This window comes from Sceloporus occidentalis, unplaced genomic scaffold, assembly GCF_023333645.1.
Source record: "Sceloporus occidentalis isolate IW3139 unplaced genomic scaffold, rSceOcc1.0.p SCAF_1, whole genome shotgun sequence".
Lineage (NCBI taxonomy): Eukaryota > Metazoa > Chordata > Lepidosauria > Squamata > Phrynosomatidae > Sceloporus > Sceloporus occidentalis.
This window is the reverse complement of record NW_028316981.1, coordinates 218,482,014-218,506,123: the sequence shown is the minus strand read 5'-3', so window position 1 is coordinate 218,506,123 and position 24,110 is coordinate 218,482,014. Positions and strand designations below refer to the sequence as shown.

Below are 24,110 nucleotides of genomic sequence, written 5' to 3'. Positions count from 1 at the left end.
GAGCATGCAATGTCCTCTGCAAAATGCACAAATATCTGGTGACTCAGTTTTATTTTATCTGTTTTCATTTTGCTACATAAATTCCAAGGCCAGGAGTCTGAAAATCCCACATAAATTATTATCATACTCTTCTTCTATTTTTCTTCTATGTACAACTCTTCTGCAAGCAAATGCACAGCAACAAGAAAGCAAAACGTTTGAGAATATATCAATTGCTCCTCTCCTCTCGAAATCTATACACCTGTTTCAAGAGATAAAGAAATAGGAGAGGAAATGCCCACCTGTTCAGAATGAGGGTGAAAAGTGCCAGAATTTGGGTTTCTTTCCACATTGCCAGTGTGCCACAGGCGGTTGAGGAAGAGAAAGCTGCTAGCCCAAATATGGAATACTCAGATACAGACTCCCTAAGACTGCCATCCTAACCACTGTTGTGCATCACCACAAACCAGCCTCAATGAAAACACTGTAAATGAAATACACTTTATTGTAATTCATTTCATTTATTTATTAAAGCTGTACTGCAGGGAAAGTAATATCTTTTACTCAGGAGTCAATATCAACAGAAATTAATAATTTAGTGGATAATTAAAGCCCGAAGTATCAATATAATCAATGCTGGAAATTAATAGTTCAGTCCTATACACCTATATACTTGTAATTAACTTTAACTTTAACCTTTTCGGTGGAGCTTAAAACAAGAAAGAGTAGCACTAAATAGCAGCCTGAAATGCAGTATTAATATAAACATCAATAATTATTTTCTGCATTTGTAGTAATGCTTTTTACACTTCCTTTATAGTCTTCAGCATTTTTTTTGGAAATAAGAAAGGGGTTGTCTTGAAGGAATTTTTGTTGCTGCGCTCCAAGGAAAGTCTATGTTCATACTGTACTATGTTTGTACGACGCAGTGCCGAAGGAGCGCCTTAAAGCTGTGGCACCATGGCTATCGCGCCCTTTCCAGGATGCAAAAAGGGTGTGCTTTTTGCTGCTCCTTTTTGCACCCTGGAAAGACCAGATGCGGTTGCTGCAGCTCCGATCTGGGAAAGCCAGAGGCAGCTGTAGGCTGCCCCTTCAGGGGCTGTCTGCAAAAACCCCTAACTCAAAAAATTGTGTGCTGTGTTCTGGGCGGATCAGTTTAAAGCAGTGGTTCCCAATCTTTTCTATGCCTCACATCTCAAGGAAATGTTTGATTAATATTTGCACACCTAATTGAACCACATATTATACTGCAGGTGAACAAAATTGAAATAAATGTTTATCCCATTGCATAAAATACAATTCTAAATTAAACAGTTAGATTCTATTGTATTCAGAAAAAAATGATAAACAGTAAAACCAATCCCAGTTGTGATGATAAAATTTAATTGTGTCTTTGCTCCTGCCTTTTGTTCATTATTTTGTCCCAATGTGGAATGTTCTTGCTGACTTCAATCTACAGATATGCCCATGGATCTAGTCAATTCCTATTACATTTTGTCTTGATTGATGAAAGAGAACTGAATCCAGATTCACACAAGTATGTTGCTGCATACTTGATCCTTTCTGACCAAGTTCAGGGAACATATCCAATGCAGTACACCACAACTCCCCAAGTTTTGAAGAAAATAATGGGTAACTTGCAATCTGGAATCTCCTTTTTTATCAATGGAAAAAAAGCCAAATCTATTTCCAAACATTGCCAGTGCCTTGCATCTGGAGCAATAGTGTCATTGCCATCAAGATAGCCATGGAGAAAGAAATGCTTCCATCACCAGTATATTGCTGTGAGGTCTGCCAGTTGTAAAATAACTTTGAAAGGTAAACTTCGCTTGAATTAACTCAGTCTCACATGGACAGTCAAGGGCCATAAACATTACAAAAGACATGATTACGTGATTATGTAATTGCCCATTTGAGGCCAAATTAGTTTGGTTAGAAGTGATATTGAAGAAGGCACGGAGACCTGCTTGGAGAGGAGAAAGAAAGTCGGATATTGAGGACAGGGTAGGCATTACTACCTCTTTGAACCTTGCTCAGCCAACCTGCTGGAAGCCAGAGGGAAGCCAGAGGAGGAGTGTGTGTGAGACAGAATAGCTGATACCTCTGCTAGCTGCAGTGTGTGCAGCTGTAGTGGGTTGAGTGGGCTCAGTTTTTGCCCCTGGGGTTTTTGTGGGACCTCATGGATTGCCCCACATGCCCCTCACAAATCCATTCTAGATTTTTTGAAGAAATATTAAATAGTGCAGGGGGAGATGTGCGCTATTTAAAAGGCAAAGTGCTTTTCTCAGAGGCTTCCAAAAGAGGCAGCTCACCTTTCCTTGTGGCCAGAAAAGTGCAGCCAGGAGAACTCAGGGGCCACAGAAAAAGATTTAGGGGAACACAGATGCCCCAGGTAGTTTGGCTGTGGGCCACATGCAGCCCACTCCCTGTGCTGCCAAAATATTAATATGGGAGGATATGGTGACAGGGTAGTTAAATAAGAATGCATAGAATGCAAGCAGTGCTCTCTAGGACTCAATCCTTTGTTCTCAGCAACCCCCAGCCACCTATCCCATCATCCCCTGACTGCTCCTGCATCCTGATCCTGGCCCCAGCAACCCCCAGCCACCTATCCCATCATCCCCTGACTGCTCCTGCATCCTGATCCTGGCCCCAGCAACCCCCAGCCACCTATCCCATCATCCCCTGACTGCTCCTGCATCCTGATCCTGGCCCCAGCAACCCCAGCCACCTATCCCATCACCCCCTGACTGCTCCTGCATCCTGATCCTGGCCCCAGCAACCCCCAGCCACCTATCCCATCATCCCCTGCCTTCTCCTAGACCCTGATAAAGGATGACAGCTAAGGAGGGAGCAGGGAAGGAGGACAGCGTCCAGAGCCCCACTGAGCATGTGCAAGGGGGCCGATTCGAATCGTTGACCCCTCACAGTATGCTCTGGTGTGGTAATACAATGTGCACTCACTCCTCTTTGCTTGAGTCCGCATCATGTGACTTGCTTGGAATCAAACTGACTTCTCTTCTCCCTCACTTCGGAAGGACAACAGAAAGGCAACCAGGTGTGGAAAAACATGACGTCTTAACCTCAGTCCGAATTGCTAGACAGTAATGACTCTGGATCTGGTGTGGAAAAACATCATGCTTTGCATTGCTAGAACAGGAGTGACTGCAGATCTGAGCTGCAACCCCCCCCCCCCCCCCAATGTGTGATAAGGTCCAAACATTGCAACAGCCTCACCTTGGTTGATTGCTAATGTTGTGGAATGGTAGTTTTTTGCATTGATGTTCTTTACCATGTATTCTTGAATTGGCAGTCGTGCTGTCTGCAGATGTTCTTCTTCAGCTTTGTGCAAAGTAAGTCTCTAGAAGTGTAAATTAGATACACTTAAAGAAAAATAGATACAAATGTTCATTCAGTTCCTATTGAATCCAATGAATGAATTTCGACACATGGTTTCATCATCCATGGTTATGTGCACTTGGGGCACTGAAGTGTCCTTGAGCCAATGAGCTTCAGCTGTGCTGATCAGCCTTGCCACTCTGCTGAATGCTCATGGCCAAACACACACACATCAAGCATTTCCCTGTGTGCTGTGTTTTAACCCTTCAAATCCCTGACAAGAATTGCTCAATACCAATGTTGCTTCAGGTAGGTTTGTTTGTCTGTTTGTTTCCAAAAAAGAGCAATGTGTGCTCCAATGCAGCAGAGACCTTGGTAAAAAAAAATCTAGATTGCAAATCAAAATTGAGAAGGAGCTAGCCAGAAATCAACTAGTTTTAATCTAAACGGGTTCAAATCCACAGGACCAGATGAACTGCATCCAAAGAACCACTTGCCATCATTTTTGAAAAATCTTGGGAAATGGGTAAAGCAAACATTGTCTCTCTTCAAAATGGCCATAAAGAAGATCTAGGAAACTATAACCAGTCAGCCTGACCTCAATACCAGGAAAAATATTAGAACGTATTATGCAGGAGTCTGCTTGCAAATATTATGATGACAATGCAGTGATTAATAGCGGCCAGCATGGGTTTGTCAAGAACAAATCCTGCCAAACTAACCATATGGAATGAGTCATTAATTTAGCAGAGAATGAGAATGCTGTGGCTGTCATTTATCTGGATTTTAGCAAAGAGTTTGATAAGGGCCCCAATAATATTTTGAATAGCAAACTGATTAAATGTGAGATCAACAGAAGATCATCAGATGGATCCATAACTGGTTGGGAAACTATGCTGAAAGAGTTGCCATCAGTGTCTGTGCTTCAGACTGGTAGCTGGCCTCAAGTGGAGTGCCACAGGGTCCTGTCCTGGGGCCAACATTGTTTGACATTTCTTATCCATGATTTAGAGGATGTGGTGGAGGAAATCATTATAAATTTTTCAGATGACACAAAACCTGGTGGGGTAGCTAATACACTGGAAGCTAGGAACAGAATTCAAAAGGACCTTGATACACTAGAAACTGGGCGGAACTAAATAAAATGAAATCCAACAGAGACATATGCAGAAGTCTACATTTAGGCCACAACAATAAAATGCACAGATGTAGGGTGAGGGATACTTAGCTCAGCGGAAAAGCCCTTGGGATTATTGTTTATCATTGTTCTAAATGCCTGCTTGGAGTCGGTAATGGGCTGGATGAGGGAAAACAAACTCAGTTTGAATCCAGAAAAAACGGAAGTACTGGTGATAGGTTCCCCGGGTCTGGGTGGTGAGATTTGCCATCCTGTCCTGAACAGGGTCACGCTCCCCTTGAAGGACTCGGTTCGCAGCTTGGGAGTGCTCCTGGACTCGTCGCTCCAGCTGTCATCTCAGGTGGATGCGGCAGTCAGGAGCGCTTGTTATCAGCTTCGGCTGATACGCCAGCTGCGTCCCTACCTGGACCGGAAGGACCTTGAAACTGTAGTACATGCTCTGGTAACCTCTCGATTGGATTTCTGCAACGCGCTCTACATGGGGCAACCCTTGTGTCAAACCTGGAAGCTACAGTTAGTGCAAAATATGGCAGCGAGACTGGTCGCTGGGTGTTCCAGGTCAGATCATATAACACCAATCCTGAAAGATCTTCATTGGCTGCCTATGCGCTTCCGGGCTCAATACAAGGTGTTGGTTATGACCTATAAAGCCCTAAATGGCTTGGGCCCAGGGTACTTGGAGGACCGCCTCTCCCCATATAATCCGCCCCGCACACTCAAGTCAGCAGGGAAGAATCTGCTAGAGGTCCCAACTGCACATTATGCAAGGACCTCGCAACGGGCCTTTTCCATCTCGGCCCCAAGATTATGAAATAATCTTCCAGATGAGCTCCGCTCCACCACATCTTTAGATACTTTTAAGAAGAACCTTAAGACCTTCTTCTTTTCTCAAGCCTTCCCCCCATGAGATGTTTCTTCATGTTTCACCGTCTCGGTTTGACGACCTTGTGATGTTTATGGATTTCCCCACTCAGCTGTACCTGTTGCTTTTATTGTTATTGTGACTGTTTTTAGATACTGTTTTAATTGTTTTTATCTCGATGTTTTTTTTTACTTAAACTTGTATGCCGCTTTGATCAAAAATTGGAAAAGCGGGATATAAATAAATTATTATTATTATTATTATCATCATCATCATCATAAATTGAACATGGCTAAGTAGTGTGATGCTTCTGCAAAGAAGGTGAATGATATTTTAGCCTGTATTAAAGCTGAAAGATTAAAGTCAGGGGAAGTAATAGCCCCACTATATCCAGTGTTGATCAGATCTCATGTGGAACACTGCATTCAATTCTAGACACCTCATTTTAGGGTATTGTTGGGGCATGTTCAGAAAACAGCAATGAGGATGATAAAAGGTGTAGAGAATAATACATAGGAAGAGTGGTTTCAGGGAAGTGGGCATGTTCATATTGATGAAGCGAAGACTGAGGGGGTGACATGATTACATTCTTTAAAAAATTCAAGGACTGCCACGAAGAGGAGGATACGGGCTTGTTCTCTTCTGCCTCTGAGGGTAGGACTAGGTCTAACAGTTTTAAGTTACAGGAGAATAGATTTTCATTGAACATTAGAAGGAGCTTCTTGGCAGTAAGAGCAGTTCAGCTATGGAGCCAATTGCCTTGAGAGGTGGTGGATCTCCTTGTTCAGATGGCTTTAGAAAGAGGCTGGCCAGCTACATGCTGGGAATTATCTATCTGGAGATCCTGTACTGAATAGGGGATTGAACACAATGGCCCAATGGATTGAACACAATGGCCTTCCAGGTCTATGATTCTATGATTCCTCTTGCATCTGTTTTTCTCCTTCACCTGGACTTCCTTCCTTCTTTTTTTCCTCTTACTCCCACTCTTTCCCTTTCCTGTCTTCCAACCTTTCACCACCTCACTTTCTCCCTCCCTTTCAAAGTCTACATATGGAGTCTTGTCTTTTTAGATTACCCCAGTTTTCATTCCTCCTTTTTTCTCCTTCCTTGGCTCACTAACTTTCCTTATCTTATCTCGTATCTTATCTCCCATTCTGTGCCACTCCACAGAACATGATAAGGCAGGGCAGCCAATTTGCTAGTGGTGGAGCAGTCCATGGTGGAAGGTGTGAGGGGAGGTTTCCCTTGGGAGAAGTCTTGGCAGGTGTGGTTGTGGGGTTCCCAGCATGGCAGGGGCAACATTTATGGTAGGCAATACCCAGAGCTTGTGAAAGTTCCTTTGATTTTTGGACTACAGCTCCCAGAATCCTGAGACTGCATGATCACTGGCTGCGACTGCTAGGAGCCTCAGATAATTGTAGTCCAAAAAACTAAAGAGCTTTCTCGATTTATAAGAATAGTTATCAGAGGTGGGTTCAGTTGAAAGTTCTAGAAATCTGCTGTCTTTCTAGAGGCTGTTGATGTCTCAAATGGAGGAAGGATCCAACTCTGGCATATCATGGAAACTCACTAACCCTAAATATGTGGTAGCTGTGGTTTGTATACTGAGTAATGGACATGTACTTTTCACATACCTGGATGCATTGTCTGGAGAAGATTAAGCCTATTTGGGGAGCAATGGGAGTGATGCTGGTGGCTGGAATTTGTGAAAGACGTGGAAACCATGAGAAGAGATGCAGAGACCACGCTGGGAGGAGGATGCTCTTTGTTGAGCATTTAGAGAGTGTGACAGCTGGGGGGATGCAAAGGAAATGGGAAAGAATTGTACCCTGAGGGGAAAAAATCCTTACAGTAAAGGGAGAGTTCCTGCATAGCAGGGAGTTGGACTGGATGGCCCTTGTGGTCTCTTCCAACTCTATGAATAGAATTCTATGATTCTATGGTCCAAAAATGAGTATTACAGGGATGGTTATAGACCCGAACAGTCAGGCCAAAATAAAGCTGCTTTGGGTCACTTTGGAGGTATGCTGTTTAAATTATGCATGCATCCTAAGAGGTTGGAAGCCATGCCAAAGCCATGATCCAGTCCTAAGGATTGGAGCACAGCTTTGACGCAGCTTCTGGCCTCTTAAGATGCACGTATCAGCAGCTTTATTTTGGCCTGTCTATTTGGGCCCTTAAACAACATCACCATCAGAACATTGTGCAAAAGACATTAAAGAATTTGGAAACCAGAAATTTGCTTTATGTAACAGAACTGAATGGTGCTTCAATTAGGGGAGGGGGTGTCACTTTGTCACTAGAGTTGTTAACAATTGCAACAATCCTTGTTGATCCATTGCAAATAACCAATAAATCTAGATCTAATTTATGTTCCCTTGTGAACCCTTATCTTCAGATACACAAGCTTCAAGAGACCCAAAATTGTAGGGCTCTGCAATTGTTCATTCATGTAGGGCAAGGGTGGGAATTGTGTAGCCTTCCAAATGCTGAACTGCAACTCCTAGCAGCCCTAGATGGCATAGACAATGATGGAAAATGCAGAGAGTTGCATTATAACCATTTTTAGAGGGCCACATGATTCCCATCCTTCCTGTTGGGGAAATAATGTTCTGACAATTCATTCTGACCCCTTTAGATGCCCTAGAACTGCGATTTTGAATGTTGATGTGAGTGGAAGGTGGCCCATGAGAAACTGGAAAGTCACATAGAAAGTTTTGAGAGTTTATTATAAATGGAATGGCCCATCCAAAGCAAAGCAAAGCAAAAGTCATTTTTTATTCAGGCAATTCAGAATGAGGATATCCCATTTTGGATGCTTCATTGGCTCCTTATTACACTCCTCATCCTTTGGTTTCTACAACCTGCTTTTACCGCATGGAGGTCTGCTTTAGCTGTTCTTGTTTTTCAGGTAGGCTGTCCTCAGTGGAGTTATTTTAGCAATCCACTGGCTCGTCCGCTGCTTGGCTTCTTCCCATTTGTAGCGTGGCACATAGCCAAAATCCCTCTGTGCCTTCCTGTAAGAAAAGCTGAATGGGGTATTCAGCAAAGTCACAAGGTGACGATTGATGCTGGGGACATATCTCACAAAAGGATGGAGCAAGAAGCTCACTACCTCCAGTAACAGAGCATACCAGTAGAGTATCATCAAGGGCATTGCTAACTTGGGTTGAATGCTGAACCCCAACTCCTTGGTCAGCTCATAATTGAGATCTGAGTAGCTTACATGCGGGGTATCATCTGAGATGAAATAGAATTGTCCTCGGATTCGCTTGACTTTCTCTGGATCCTTCATGGCTTTAGCTGCTTGGACATGAGCCCAAGCAACATTCCCCACATAAACTGGATTTACAAGAGCCTCCTTCTGAGAGATCCTCAGGAAGATATTATTGTTTTGGATGCTCTGGTCGAGATGCCTCTGAAGAAAAAGGCTCCCTTCTCCATAGATATACATGGACCTCAAAGCACACGTCACAAAGCTACTGCCATCCTTCAGTGGTAGGCCATCCATCTCTAGCACAGACTTCTCTGCCTCCTTCTTGTTTTCAGCATAGGGAAAGCCTTGAGTGCTCTGATAGACTGTGTCTTCATCACCATCATAGACGGGATCACCTCTGCTGTTTGGACCTGTCACTTCAATGCTACTTGTGTAGATAAAATATGGAACACTGTTGCGGAGGCAACTCTCAAGTAGCAGCTGTGTACCTTCACAAAAAAGAAATACATTAGCAAGATGATGAATAGGTGGTGGCCCACTAACTGCCAGAGGTGAGAAATGCAAATGTGCTCATTTGTGGCTTTGACTTTTTTTTAATTGTTTTTATCTTTTTCACATGTACAATATTATATACAAATTAACATCACCAATTCATTTCTTATAAACTGTACATACATACATCTCCCGATGAACTTCCGTTCTAACTTCTATTCCCTTCTTCCCAATCTCCTTCCCTTTCGCTTACACAAATAACAAAATATTAACCATTATCCATTTATGTTTTCCTCTCATATGTTCTTACATTTTTCCCCACCTAAATTATTCAAATACATTGTTAAGGGTTGCCATTCTCTTTCCCAATATGGCTTTGACTTTTGCAGATTTGATTGTTCACGGATTTTGTTAATATATTCTCTCTAGAAATATCTAGGTCCTCCAGTGCAACTCTATGGTCAACTTTAACCAAAAGTCACACTGAAGGACCTAGAGATTCCCAGAGAGGACACTCCACTAGGCATTTGTAGCTCCTCCAGTGCAGTTCTATGGACAATATCTGGCAGATGTTGGCCACAGAGTTGCATTGGAGGACCTAGAGATTCCCAGAGAAGTGTTCTCTCAGATAAAAACATAGTGTTTTTGTTATCTGTGATTTTTCACATGGGTCTTGTGCCCCTAACCCCAATGAATGTGGAGAGACCAGTGTACTCACATACACACTCATACAAAGACAGTAATAAGCAGGCAGGCAGGCAGGCAGGCAGATGCATGTACAGGTGCAAATACTCTGCCAGTTTTAATTATGACCATTCTACCAAGTTTATTCCCTCTGGCTACAAATAGGACTGGCTACAAAAATCTGAACAGCCTAAAGTAAGCTGAGGAGGCAGATGTTCCATGTTTGTAGGCTAAAATCTCCCTAACTTCTCTCAGAGTTGATCAGTATTGCTGATTCTTAACCAGGGACTTAATTTGAGCAGGGCTTAACCCCCAAAACCTTGATGGCTGTTTGCTTTCAGCATATAAAGCACAATTCATGTTCCCACAGTTGACTCAGCATCTTCTATTGTGGCTTGTCTGGTCAAATAGTTGTTGGGGGCTTTGTTAGGACAACAAAATATTTGCAAAATTTCGGTTTTGCCTCTTCCCTTCTCTGTGGCTACTGAAGAAGGCTACTCCTCCCCTGTTGTCTCCATCTAATATATCTAGGATTGCCACTTTTTATTGATTCTATTTGTATTCCTTGATAAGCAGCTTTACCTGCAGACATGCAGTAGTCACAGCTTTCCTGGGAATGTTTTTATCCTACTATTTCAATCGAAACTGTTAGTATTTTAAAGCTGTTCTGGCCCTTATCACACGAGCAAAATTTGAAGTTATCCCAAGGTCAATGCAAAGGCAATGTGAAGGAAATGCAAAGGCAATAATGGGGTTTCAAGTTTGTTTATCACATGACGCCAAATGCAATCAGGAGCCATCCTAAACACAATCCGGGGTCATTCCAGGGTTAGGTAAATTCAGGGGAAAAGAGGATTTACCTAACCCTGGAATGACCCCCGATTGTGTTTAAGAATTGAAACCCCATGATGGCCCCTGCATTGCCTTCACACTCTGGAATAACTTCAAATTTTGCTCGTGTGATAAGGGCCTATGTCACAGTCAGCTCCTGGTGCACCATGGATGGCAGAGAGTGTGGTCCACAAATTGAAAAAGACTGAATGAATTAAAGTTGCAATAAATGTGGGTCCTCACATTTCCATGACATGTTAAGTCCATGATGTGCCAAAGTTCGGGGGAGGGCTCCCTTGGACCCCCTGAGCTGATGTGGAACCGAATGAATGAATTTATTATGGCACATAGCCAGCACTATGTGGAACTGAACTAGGCTGTTTTGGAGAGGTAACTGACACCCTCCGTCCCATGACTGAGTTGAGATGTGTCCAGCCACACCTGAGGAGCCTCATGAGCCAACCTGGGAATGATCTAACAGAATCCCCTGAGCTGGTCTGGGTCGTCCACAAACCAACATGAAGGTAGGTGAGCTGACTTGGGAAGACAGCCCAACTTTCTATTTGTTGGTATTTGACACAGAGATGGCAGAGATCATTACCCTGTTGCAGCCACACACTTTCCTTTCCTTTCCCCACAAAAGCTGACACTGTGTTTGAAGGACTGGTCACCCTAGTGGGTTGAGATATGATAAATAAATGCTTTAGAATAAAACAATAAAATAAAATAAACAACAAAAGATTAAAAAGTAGCAGTATTAAGGAAAGAATCTGAATGAAATTGGTGTGGAATGAATGGGGGAGAGGAGTGTGGTGTATAGCAGTAGCAGCAGCCATAACAGGTGAGACACTTTTAGGGCCCACATCTTCTGCACCCTGCTATAGATGTTCTTCTTATAGCACTGTGGGAAGGTGGGATTCATCATAGTAAAGAACCAACTGAAGCAGGTAGGTGGGATGAGAGAAGTGGAAGTACAGGGTTGCTCATGCTGCAGCAACTGGCCCATTATGTCCCACCAGGAAAAGCTGTTGGAATTTAGTTGTGTGATATCAGATTTCTTTGTCTCATGGGTTGACTTCTGGAAAGATAAGATGCTGGTGGTATGCAAAAGAGCTTCCTTTTTGAGGACAAACTGCAGCTATTCAAAGGTGAAGGAAAGACAGCACAGGAGACCCTTTTTTTCTCCATGATGGTTCCAGAGTTTCTAGGGCTGAGCCCAACTCAGATTAAGTCAAATTATCCCCATTTTATCCAGTGCTTAGTTTTGGATAATTTATTATGCTTTTGAGGACCCCCCGCCCCTTTCAGTCCAAGGGTTGCTGTTGTAATTTTGTAGTGGTTAGAAATAATCTAAAACCTCTTGCATAAGTCTGTCCCCAAGGATTTGCCTAAAAGCTATCTAGCCTTACCTCGGACATTGACATCCCAGAGTGTGTGTTTGTCGACAATTCCTAAGGTGTCAATGATGCAAGCTGTGTGGATGACAACAGTGATGCCTTGGACAGCTGTCTGAAGAGATGCCGCATCCCGAATGTCCCCTTCAATGACTGTCAGCAGAGTTTTAGTCTTCACTTCTGGAAGAAACAGAATGAGATATCATGATGAACAGCCATTCATTTAATAAAGGGCAAGCAGCCAAGGCTATCACATGCAGCAGCACAGCTATTGCTGTGTGCAAGATAATCTACATTATAAAGTAGGCCAAATACAATAGCAGATGTTTAGGACAGCATGTTACAACCAATATGATGTAGTTCCAGGCTACGATCCAACATGAGTTCAACTTATTTAACTCCATGGTTTCAGTGGGTTTTGAAATTAATTCTGTATTGCATGGGGCCCAAGCTGTCTTCACTTTAAAAGTGAAGCAAATTAAGCACATTTTCACAATGGCTCCATTCCCACTGAGCTATAAAGCGACAAATCTTGCTGCAAGTCTGGCTTGGATCGAGTTCCCAAGTCGTATTCAAATCACGTCCTTCATTCCCATTACAAAAGGGAGCAAACGGACTCAGTTTTTCTTGACCCATGATATTTTCTGTTGTATTTTGACACTGACTTTTTTGTTCCCTGTTCCCATTGCCTGTCTTGAACCGTTTCTTTTTTAAGTTGTCAATCAAGCACTTAGGCAATTAGACGTCACAGTGACATCAGTTGCTTTGATGCATTTTGATGCGGGCTATTTTTGTTCCACATTCCCATTTGCATCTTTCAAACCTGTTTTTCTGTTTGTTTGGGGTTTTTTTAGCGGTCAATGGATCGCTGAAGCGCCTGAGCGCTTGGGCGGCTAAGCGTCATTGTGATTGGAAGAGGCGAAGAAGAAGAGGAGGAAGAGGAGGAGGAAGAAGAAGAGGAGGAAGAAAAAGAAAAAGAAGAAGAAGAAGGGGGAAGAAGAGGGGGCTGGCTTGGTGGCTAGAGAATTAGAGGAGACAGATTGGTCATGCAAACCCATTGAGAGACCTTGGGCAAGACACACTCTCTCAGCCTCTCAGGAGAAAGTAAAGACAGACACCCCCCCCCCCCCCGCCTCACTGAAGAAACTATGCCAAGGGAACTGCAGGGTTGCCATAAGTCAGAAAGGAGTTGAAGGCACACAATAACAACAACAACAACAACAACAACAACAGAAGAGGAAGAAGAGGGGAAGAAGAAGAGGAGGAGGAAGAGGAGGAAAAAGAAGAAGAAGGGGGAAAGAAGAGGTGCTGGCTTGGTTACTAGAGAATTGGAGGAAACAGACTGACCATGCAAACCCACTGGGAGACCTTGAGCACATCACACTCTCTCAGCCTCTCAGGGGAAGGTAAAGGCAACCTCCCCCTGAAGAAATTTGCCAGGGAAACTCTGCAAGGTCACCATAAGTTCGAAAGAAGTTGAAGGCACACAACAACAACAGAAGAGGAGGAGGAGGAGGAGAAGGAGGAGAATAGGAGAAAGAAGATAAAAAAGAAGAAGAAGAAGAATGGAGGAGGAGGAGGAGGAGGAAGAGGGGAGGAAGAAGAGGAGGAGCAGCAGGAAGAGAAATAAGAAGGGCCAGCCGGCCAGCAACAAACCCCAACTCCCAGGACTCGGGGCAGGGGACTGCCCGGGTTATCCACTGCTGCTTTGTGTTTTCGCTAGACAAATTGATCAAAGTAGGATCGAACATGAATTCAAATGGGAACGATTTTCCTTAAACTAGGATCGAACATGAGTTCAAATGGGAATGATGCTCCTATAATCCGATTCTTGATTTGCTTTATAGCCCAGTGGGAATGAGGCCAATGAAGACCTGACTGCTCCAGCTACAGCAGGAAAATGGACAATGTGCTGTTTTCATCAACTAGCAATGCAGATTTATTAACAGGAGGCTACAGATGACTCTATTGCCTGGAAGGAAAAGTAGCTTTGAAAGTCAAACATAATACTTTCATAGAATCACAGAATCATAGAGTTGTAAGAGACCACAAGGGCCATCCAGTCCAACCCCCTGCCATGCAGAAACTCAGTATCAAAGCACTTCAGACAGATGGCCACCCAGCCTCTCTTTAAAGACCTCCAAAGAAGGTGACTCCACCACTCTCTGATGTGTTGCACTGTCAAACAGCTCTTACTGTCAGGAAGTTCCTCCTGGTGATGAGGTGGAACCTCTTTTCCTGTAGCTTGCATCCATTGTTCTGTGTTCTAATCTCTGTAGCAGCAGAAAAAAGCTTGCTCCATCTTCAATGTGACACCCTCTTTTTAAAGACCACTACATTCTGAGGGAGTGTGTTCCACTGGCAAACAGCCCTTACTGTCAGGAAGTTCCTCCTAATATTGAGGTGGAATCTCTTTTCCTGTAGCTTGCATTCATTGTTCCAGGTCCTAAGCTCTGGAGTAGCAGAAAACAAGCTTGTTCCATCCTCACTGTGACACCCCTTCAAATACATAACCTCGACTTAACTGTCTCTTCTCCAGGCTAAACATTCCCAACTCTCTCCTCATATGGCATGGTTTCCATATAAATGCAGCGGCATTACTAGGGGCGTACAGGCCTTGTGGAACCAGAAGAGAGGTGACACCTGGCTGAGCACACACACCCCCCCCACACACACACACCTCCCTGCTATGCACCCTGGCGCATGGCAGGGAGGGAGAGGCCCAGGGAACCCCTTCCTGGCATAGGGTTTACTCACATAAATCTATGCTGGGAAGGCAGGTGAGGACGTGCCCTTTTGGCCCCATCCCCTTAAGCCCCACCTGCAAAGTCCCCCACACACCCCTCACAGAATGACACCCTGGTGTAGGATGCGACTGGTAAAATGGCATCCCTTATATAAAATGACAAAATCAAGGTTTGCTTTTTGGAATTTATACATTTAAAAAAAACATTTTCCAACTGTGAATGCTTAAATCTATGGATCTGGAGGGCTGACTGTAATGTGTTTAGCTATGTTTTTAGCATATAGCTGGCAAATAAATACATTTTAGGGGAGGTGTATATCAGAGTGTAAATCACAGGGTGGGCTCTCATGCCCAACTGTGGACTTGGAGGAATTTAAGAGGAGCTGCATGTGGACACATTCATGGTACAATAAGATGCTGCTGTTTCAGATTAAAGGTACTGCAGTGGCTAGGCTACAGATTCAGGTTTGGTTTGGTTTTCAAACACGTCTCCCTTTTTAGTCCTCCATTAATAACATCCAGGAACAGTACAATCCTAACAGCTTTTTCTCCAAGCTACAATGTATAGGATTTCCACATATATGTTTTACACTCTCATGTGCAAAGAATGTATTAGCTGATGATCTGCATGTGCCGTAGAATAGCCCCCTTGGGCTGCCCTGGCCTGAACCTCACTTTTAAACTCTTCTTCATTTCTATAGTTTTTTGTGGGTTTTTCGGGCTATGTGGCCATGTTCTAGAAGAGTTTATTCCTGATGTTTTGCCAGCATCTGTGGCTGGCATCTTCACAGAATGTCCAAAGGAGGGCGACTAAAATATTGAAGGGTCTGGAAACCATGCCCTATGAGGAACGACTTAGGGAGCTGGGTATGTTTAGCCTGGAGAAGAGACGGTTAAGAGGTGATATGATGATGATGATGATAATAATAATAATAATAATAAATTTTATTTATATCTCCCTCAGATCGAAGCGGGATTAAAGCAGTAAAAACATAATAAAATACATAGACAATACAAAATACATCAATCAAAAATAAAAAGGGGAAGAGTTGTTACAGTATTGCTCACAGTCATAAGAATCGAGTCATACTATTCAGATGTTCAAAATCAGATTAGAGGAGATCCGTTGGATAGGCCCGCCGGAAGAGATCCGTCTTCAGTGCCCTCTTGAAGGCTTCCAAAGAAGGTATAAGATGGATCTCTTCCGGTAGGTTGTTCCAAAGTCTAGGGGCCATCGCAGAAAACGTTTTACAAGAGGTGGTTTTCAACTGGGTTTTGGGGTGTTCTAATATTTTTGTGCCAGATGTCCTGAGAGTACGGGGCGGATTCTGAGGTTCCTCCTGGGCAGGAGGTTGGAATGGAGGACATGTCTTGGAAAAAGAGGATACCCCCCCAGCAGTGGCATCATTAGGGGAGTGCGGGGGGTTTGGATCGCACCCCCCTAAGGGGGGTGGTGACACCACTTCTGCTCAAATATCTATATTTTTGGCAAAACATTGTAGCTTTAAGAGATGGTGGGAGGGGTGACACCATGAGTGACCGCACCAGGTGACACCAACCCTAAGGACACCACTGTCCCCTGTCCCTTGTCCCAGGCATGGGGGTTCAGGCATCAGGGCTTGGCCTTTTCTGGCCCACTCCCCCCAGTCCCAGGTCCCGGGTCCACTTACTTGCAAAGGCCTTTCGGGTCTCTGGGCCAATGGCTTTGTCGAAGACTCGGACCTCATCTGGTCCCTGGTCCTCCTCCAGCATCTGGCAAATGATCCTTCGGCCCAGGAAGCCCCCGGCCCCGGTCACCAGGCACCGAATCCCTGCCAAGGCCATGGCCCCCAGGGAGCAGCTCAAGCAGAGCCCCTGGGAAAGAAGGGAGGGCAGGTCAGGAGGCAATCGGGTGGCATTATGCCTAGGGCCCCATGCCCTCTCCACACTGGCTGGCAACTATGCCCACCCAAGGGACCCTCTGGCGAAGAAGGAAGAAGGCCAAGGAGGGTCAGGATGGGATGGGATGGGATTAAAAGGCCAAAGGGGGCCCCAGGCCCACATTTCCCCCTTTTTTAATTATCTCGTTTTTAATTTCTATTTAATTTAATTTCCATCAATTAATTTCATTTCCAAATTTAATTCCCAAATTTGATTTCCGCATCTTCTCGTTTTAAAATCTCCATTTAAGTTGTCTGCCATTCATTCATTTCCAAATTTGATTTCCACAACTTGTAATTTGATTTCCACATCTTGCCACATTTGGTTTTTATCTTGTGACAGCTGGGAGAAACAACTATCGCAAGATTAAAAATGGTTTTTTTTAATAAACTTAAATAAAAACTTAACTAACAGTCCAGATCCTCTCATTAAAACAGGTCAACATTAAAAACACACACACACAAAAGTTAAAGACCTAACTAAAACACACCCACCCACATAGCCCCACCTAAAACAATGGACGATGGTGTTTAAATGCCTGCTGAATAGACATGGCTTTCCTTGCCTAGCCTCCTGTAGGAGAGACTTCCAGGGTTTCCCCCTTAGATCCTCCTGATCAAGCCAGGCTGAGATGGTGGCCCGACCCAGAGCAAGTCTTCTCCTGAAGATCTGAGTGCTCTGGCTGCTTTAGAGGCAGAGAGGCGGTCTCTAGATGGCTTTTGAGCTCATGATTCCCAGCTCTCCTCCTCCCTCGCCTTGTGCCAAGAAAGAGGAGCCCTTCTGGATAAGAAGGAAGAATCATAGATGTTTATCACACTATGCTCTTAAAGAGGTACTATTCCAGTGTGACTCCTCTAGCTGCCTCCTGTTGCATGCTGGGATTGGCAGTTTTAAGGAGGGGTATTTAGAATTCTCAGGCAGAGAAGTTCAGCTCCTTAAAACTGCCAATCCCAGCATGCAACAGGAGGCTGCTAGAGGAGTCACACTGGAATAGTAGCTCTTTAAGAGCATAGTGTGATAAACATCATAGAATCATAGAATCGTAGAGTTGGAAGAGACTCCAAGGGCCATCCAGTCCAATCCTATTCTGCCATGCAGGAACTCTCCATCAAAGCATCCCCATTGACAGATAGCCATCCAGCCTCTGCTTAAAGACCTACTAGGAAGGAGGTCCCACCACACTCCAAGGGAGTGTGTTCCACTGTCCAACAGCCCTTACCGTTAGGAAGTTCCTCCTAATGTTGAGGTGGAATCTCTTTTCCTGGAGCTTGCATCCAGGAGGGAGGATCAGGAGCCTCCCCAATGGGGTCCCCAAGGGGACCAGGGGACCCCCTCTTCCCCCTCCTGCACCTTCTGCCCTCCTGGTCTCTTCCAACCCTACCATTCTATGATTCTATGATTCTGTGAAGGTCAAGGAGGGACTGGGGGGCCAGAGATCTCCCTCTCTGACTGGCAGCCATGCCCACCCCACCTCTAGCCTGGGACCCTTATTAGAATCATAGAATTGAAAGAGACCCCAAGAGCCATCCAGTCCACCCCCCCTTCTGCCATGCAGGAACTCTCAATCAAAGTACCCCTTACAGATGGCCATCCAGCCTCTGATTAAAGACCTCCAAGGATGGAGACCTCCAAGGAAAGTACCTTACAGACCTCTCTCTCTCTCTCTCTCTCTCTCTCTCTCTCTCTCTGTGCGCCTGGTGTGGGCTGATGCCCCCTGGGCCAGTCCTTTTATCCCCTCCCTCCTGCTCCACCTTGGGATGGAAGAGGCCCTTCCTACTCCACAGCCCCTCTCCTTTGCAAAGGCTTCCCTTTCCAGAGCTTCTCTGACAGATTGCATCCACACTGCAGAAAAGGATCCCCTTTGGCACCATCACTTGCACTGCCAGTAAGGGCTGTGTGACAGTGGAACTCACTTCCTCGGAGTGTAGTGGAGTCTCCTTCCCTGGAGGTCTTTAAGCAGAGGCTGGGTGACCATCTGTCAATGGGGATGCTTTGATTGAGAGTTCCTGCGGGTCAGAATGGGGTTGGACTGGATGGCCCTTGGGGTCTCTTCCAACTATGTGATTCTATGATTCTATGGAGTTGGTTAGCCTGCCAGAGTTTGCCTCTCCTCTTACAGCTTTGCACTGGAACTACACATCCCAGGATGAGCCATAATTCAAACTCTGGTCTCCAGGGTCACAGTCCGGCACTCAAACTACTATGCCATAGTGGCTCTCTGATAGATGCTGGCCATGACATTTAAAGCCCTAAAGGGTTTGGGACCTTGGCATTTGAAGGCGTGTCTCTTCCCAAATTTTCTACATGCCCAGAGACCATCTGCCAAAGTGTCCTCCTGTATGTCCCACAAGTGGGAGCAAACTTATGCAAAGCAAGGCTGTGACATCCTTGATTGTGAGATACCTTCCCTTTGGACTCATTTTGGCACCAAGTTAAAAGTTAGCCTTTCACAATGACTTTACCCTCTGTGAATAGATATATAGTTTTATATTAACATATAGTTTAAAATCGTGCATGACTTAATATTTTTAGAATGTTGAATGTGTGGTTGTACATTTTTATTATCTTGCATTTTTAAATGGTTCTATTTGATATACTTGTACGCTGACCAGCAATCTTATTACATGAGGTGGACAGAAAAACTGGAAGGAAGGGAGGAAGCTGGGTTTTTTTCCACAAGCTTAGGCATTGCATGTTTCACACAAACAGAAATAATAGGCTGATATTGCCATTCTGTTCCTTCCCCCAGACGAGGGTTCGATTCTCTAATCATCCATGCAAACCCACTGGGGTGACCTTGGACAAGTCACATACTCTCAGCCTCAGGAGAAGACAATGGCAAACCTCCTCTGGACAAATCTTGCCAAGAAAACCCCATGAGAGAGTCTCCATAAATTGGAAATGACTGGAAGGCACACAACAATAAATTTGTTCCCTCAGGCCTGTTACAGACTGTCAAAATAAAGCTGCTTCGGGTCTCTTTGGAGGTATGCTGTTTAAATGATGCATGCATCCTAAGAATCCGGAAGCTGCACTAAAGCTGCACTCCAGTGCTTAGGAATGGAGTGTGGCTTTGGCGGGACCTCCAGACTTTTAGGACCCATGCATCATTTAAATAGCATACCTCCAAAGAGACCCGAAGCAGCTTTATTTTGGCAGTCTGTAACAGGCCCCAGATTAGCATTTTTCTGCTTTGTGCGTTGCTCGTTCATTTGCTTATTAGTCCCCATTTCCTCTGCCAAGTACTGGAGGAGTATTTTCCAGTGTCCTTGTCTTCAGATTAACATTGCAAGAAGAGGGAACAAATATCCCATGCACTTAATTTTCTGAGCAATGTGTTCCCCAGGGCCACAAAACATCCTGACAGAGACCAAGGTTGCTAATGTTCAGAGTAATGTCTAAGACCTTGACGGTTCTCTGTTTCTCCATACCAGCTACATGTAGCTTCTGTCCTATTCATCAGGACAAAATTTTCCCATTTTCCTAAAATTATTTTTAGATTGATTGTGAGTAAGTTGGCAATTGAGAATGTCCAGAATTCAAAACAATGACAATCCTTACAAAAGATCTGTGACTGAAGTCTAAACAAAATTCCTGAAATATATTCAATCTCATTCCATCTGGTAAAAATAAACTAGAACTCCTCTGCCACTGGATGGCTTGCTGCTCATAATCCTCAACACATGAGGCCAGTGATGTCACTAGGGGGGTGCGGGAGGTGCGAAATGCACCAGGTGACACTCTAAGAGGGGGTGACACTATGGCTCCTCAAACATCTGCCTTTGGGCAGAAACAGGCTGTGCACATTGCCTGCGTCCCTGTAAAATGCTGAAGAGATGGTGTGAGTGGGGCGAAGCTTAATGGGAGGAGAAAGGAGAAGTCCTAGTTTTTCTTTTTCTTTTTTCTTTTAAAACATCACAGTTAACCAAATTTCCACTTCAACCCCAGGAAACTATGTATGCATACATACAAATGCATTTGAGGCTGTGCGTATGATCTTGTAATTTAAAGGTATCATTTTAATTTTGCTAGTTGTTTAGGTCACACCTATTGCTGTCACATTCAGTAATATACAGGATCACTACGTTCAGTGAGTACCATGGGAGGTCAAATGGTGTGTGTGGAGGTTACCGCAGTGGATGACACCAACCCTGGTGACAACACCATATGAGGTTGCAAATGATATTATATAGTGGGGTGGGCAACTGCACTGCGTCGGGGGCCATTTCCCACTCCTCCATGAGTAGCCCCTGGGCCAAAACCAAGAGGGATGGGAAATCCATTCCAGTATTAGTTCTGGTTTATTTTCTTACTTGTTTATTTTGTTTGATGGGAAGCATCAGGTGGATGATGGGAGCAAAATTGCTGGCATTTCCCACAATTTTTAGTGGGTTTGGGCAAGTGGGGAGAGCAGGGGGGCTGCGGGGTGTTGTGGGATCTTTCAGGGGCTGCATATGGCCCATGAGTTTCATTTGTCCCCCCCACACTTTTATAGGGACAAACAAGATGTGATATTAATTGTGCCATCGGCAACTAGGAATGTGTGCATAGGCAGCAGGGCAGAATCCAAACAGAGACACTTGTGGGCTTTAAAGTTTTGCCTTTTGGTCCCAGCCCAGACTGGGGGGGGGGGGGGGGCTTCATTGCTGAGAATGGGAGCTTTACGTATGATGCAAACGGAAGTGGGGGACCTATATCCAGAGTGGGAAAACAGCAGAGGGCAAGAGTTGGAGTTCCTCTTGCACATAGGCCCCATGCTATTTGAAAATGCTTGCCAGAATCCTGTTATGGATCATAGAATCATAGAGTTGGAAGAGACCGCAAGGGCCATCCAGTCCAACCCCCCTGCCATGCAGGAAATCCAGATCAAACCATCCCCGACAGATGGCCATCCAGCCTCCGCTTGAAGACCTCCAAGGATGGAGACTCCACTACACTCCGAGGGAGTGTATTCCACTGTCGAACAGAGTTACGGATGTGTTAGCACCATGGTTACTGCGCAACACAGTGCATCCTATCCCAATCCATCCATTCTCACTTCTCTGGCAGTAGCCGTTGTGATTAGCTAATACATATAGATTACAACTACAACCAAAAACACATAGATCAACTATTTTCAATACAACCAAACCACTAGGACATTTCCCCTGTGGTCTCTATGTCTACCGCAAGTATACAACAAAAAAAAATAAATCTTTTCAGAACCCAATACAAGCCAACAAATTAAGATACACAATTTTCTAAACTGTGATTCAACAAATGTGATATATACTATATATCACACTGCAAAAAGATTTGTATAGGAAAAACTTCCAGACTCCTGAAAATTACAATAGGAAAACATCTGAGTAACTTAAGATAACTGAAAATAGGCGCACCAATGGTCAAATATTTCAAAGCACAGTACAACCATTTCGAAATCATAGTGCAATTGATCTCTAATTTTGGGCCACAGAAAAAGTAAAAGGAGAGGCTAAGCTTTTAGACAAAAGGGAACTTTACTGGATTTTATCTATGAAAACTAAACATCCAGATGGCCTTAATGAAAATCTTGATTTCTTCATATTTCTTTCAACAAGTTAGTTAACTACATTCAGGATCAGAGCTTATCAGGGTCAAGAGGAAGAAGCCTCAGAGGTTCACTATCTTGCAATTTATTCTAATTAAGACCGTGCAAGAGTCCCTTAAACAGTGAGATTTCAAATCTCAGTCTATAAAGAGTATTTCCCATCATTTATTTGCGTTCAATGCTAGAAACTTTGGCTACAGAAGAATCAGGTATGTATCAACAACTATTCCTAAAGAACGTCAACACATGTCCATAAAACTGTCCGCCTGCAATACTGCAGGCAAAAAAGTTGAGGCACATGCGTTGAGATTTTTGAGAAGAGTGGAGGAGTTTGCGGTAAATAGGCAAATGTAACTGGAATATGTGCCAAGGACATGCTTCCACAAGGTGCAGAGTAAGTTAATTGGATACTGGGCTTACTGAATGCAAAAAGAAAAATCTATTTGTAATAACAGGCATGTTTTAGAATAAGTGAGAATTGTTAACATTAAAGCTCATCTTTTTACAGCACTGCTCTAATCCATGGAATTACAATTGAACTAACTAGAGGAAAACATTCCTCAGATAAGGAGGAAAAGGATCAAGGTCATTATGCGCTTCCAAACAGACAGATATTTTACAACTTCAATTATAGACAAGTCTAGATATAGCTTTAAGAGACCAAGGGTTTGCCAGATAGGTGAACAACAGATGACCACTTAGGCCAAACGAATAAGTGTAATACAGAAGATGGTTTAACATCAGTATTGTTTAAGGTTTTGTATATAGTTTAGTTTGAGTTTGTCCATATTATTATTAAGCATTCACTAATAACATATGCCTCACATAGAACAAGAAGGTTCTTCTAGTATCAGATTTCATGAGACAAAGGACTCTAAAAGGGTAAATGAACAATAACAAGTAGAAAGCATAAATTGATAGTTTGCTAAGCATTTTGCATATTAAACTGTTTCTGGAAAGGATTTTTAATAGATACAGATAATATTTGTCAATAAATGTATACACTTTTTAATTTTGCAATGTTAAAGCTCATGAAGGAGGGTTTTCCTGAAACGGGTCAGCAGGACAAATAAAATACCTTTTTAACAACTGCACGGCTTAACAACATTTTGTTCCGCAAAAACACTGGAGTACATCACTCATTTCCCACTAATTTAGCCCTTTGACTGTGTAAAGCTTAAAACAAGACTTGGGAAGAGTATGAAAATGCCAGGCATGTGTGTATCACATACAGATCTGTCATGGAATCGCAGCTCCCGTTTTTGTTGTTATTAACTGCCTTTGAGTGGATCTCAACCCATGGTGACCCTACGAATGAGACATCTGCAAGACTCCCTGTCCTCTACTACTCTGCTCTATTCCTGTAAATTCATGCTTGTGACCTCCTTAATAGAGTCCATCCATCTAGCATGCAGCCTTCCTCTCTTTCTACTTCCCTCCACCTTCCCTGGTTTCCCCCCAATAAATCATGCCTTTTCATGATGGGTCAGGTAGGACAGCCTCAACTTAATCATCCTGGTCTCTAGGGAGATTTCAAGCTTGATCTGCTCTAGAACCTATTGATTTGTCTTTTTGGCCATCCATGGGTTCCTCAGCACTCTTCTCCAGCACATCTCAAATGCATTGATTTTCTTCCTATCTGCTTTCTTCACTGTCCAGCTCTCACATCCATCCATGGCAATAAGGAATACAATGGTCTGTATGATTCTAACTTTTGTGCTGAGTTGCTTATCTTTGCATTTTAGGATCTTTTCTAGTTCTTTCATAGCTGTCCTTCCCGTTCTTAATCTTCTTCTGATTTCCTGGCTGCAGTCCCCATTTCTATCAGTGTTTGATCGCCAGGTATGAGAACTCTTTTAGTATTCTGTTTCTTCATTGTCTAGCTTGAATTTGTGTAGATTCTCCATGGTCATTATTTTTTGTTTTTCTTTATGTT

At 43.8% G+C, this 24,110-nt stretch overlaps 1 protein-coding gene across 2 annotated transcripts; it reads right to left on the bottom strand.

The window, feature by feature from the left end:
• Window positions 1–8,050: 8,050 nt before the first annotated feature.
• Window positions 8,051–17,280, bottom strand: LOC149323470 (3 beta-hydroxysteroid dehydrogenase/Delta 5-->4-isomerase type 1-like). 2 transcript variants are annotated; one of them, XM_089488974.1, is made up of 4 exons: window positions 17,114–17,280; window positions 16,356–16,539; window positions 11,955–12,119; window positions 8,051–9,026 (listed from the first exon to the last, which is right to left on the bottom strand). In XM_089488974.1, exons 2-4 carry the CDS (start codon window positions 16,507–16,509, stop codon window positions 8,212–8,214), a joined length of 1,134 nt encoding a protein of 377 aa, XP_089345100.1. In that variant the 5' UTR covers window positions 16,510–16,539; window positions 17,114–17,280; the 3' UTR covers window positions 8,051–8,211. The 2 variants fall into 2 exon arrangements, with proteins under 2 accessions (XP_089345100.1, XP_089345101.1); XM_089488975.1 differs by having other exon boundaries at window positions 17,171–17,280.
• Between the last annotated feature and the right edge of the window lie 6,830 nt (window positions 17,281–24,110).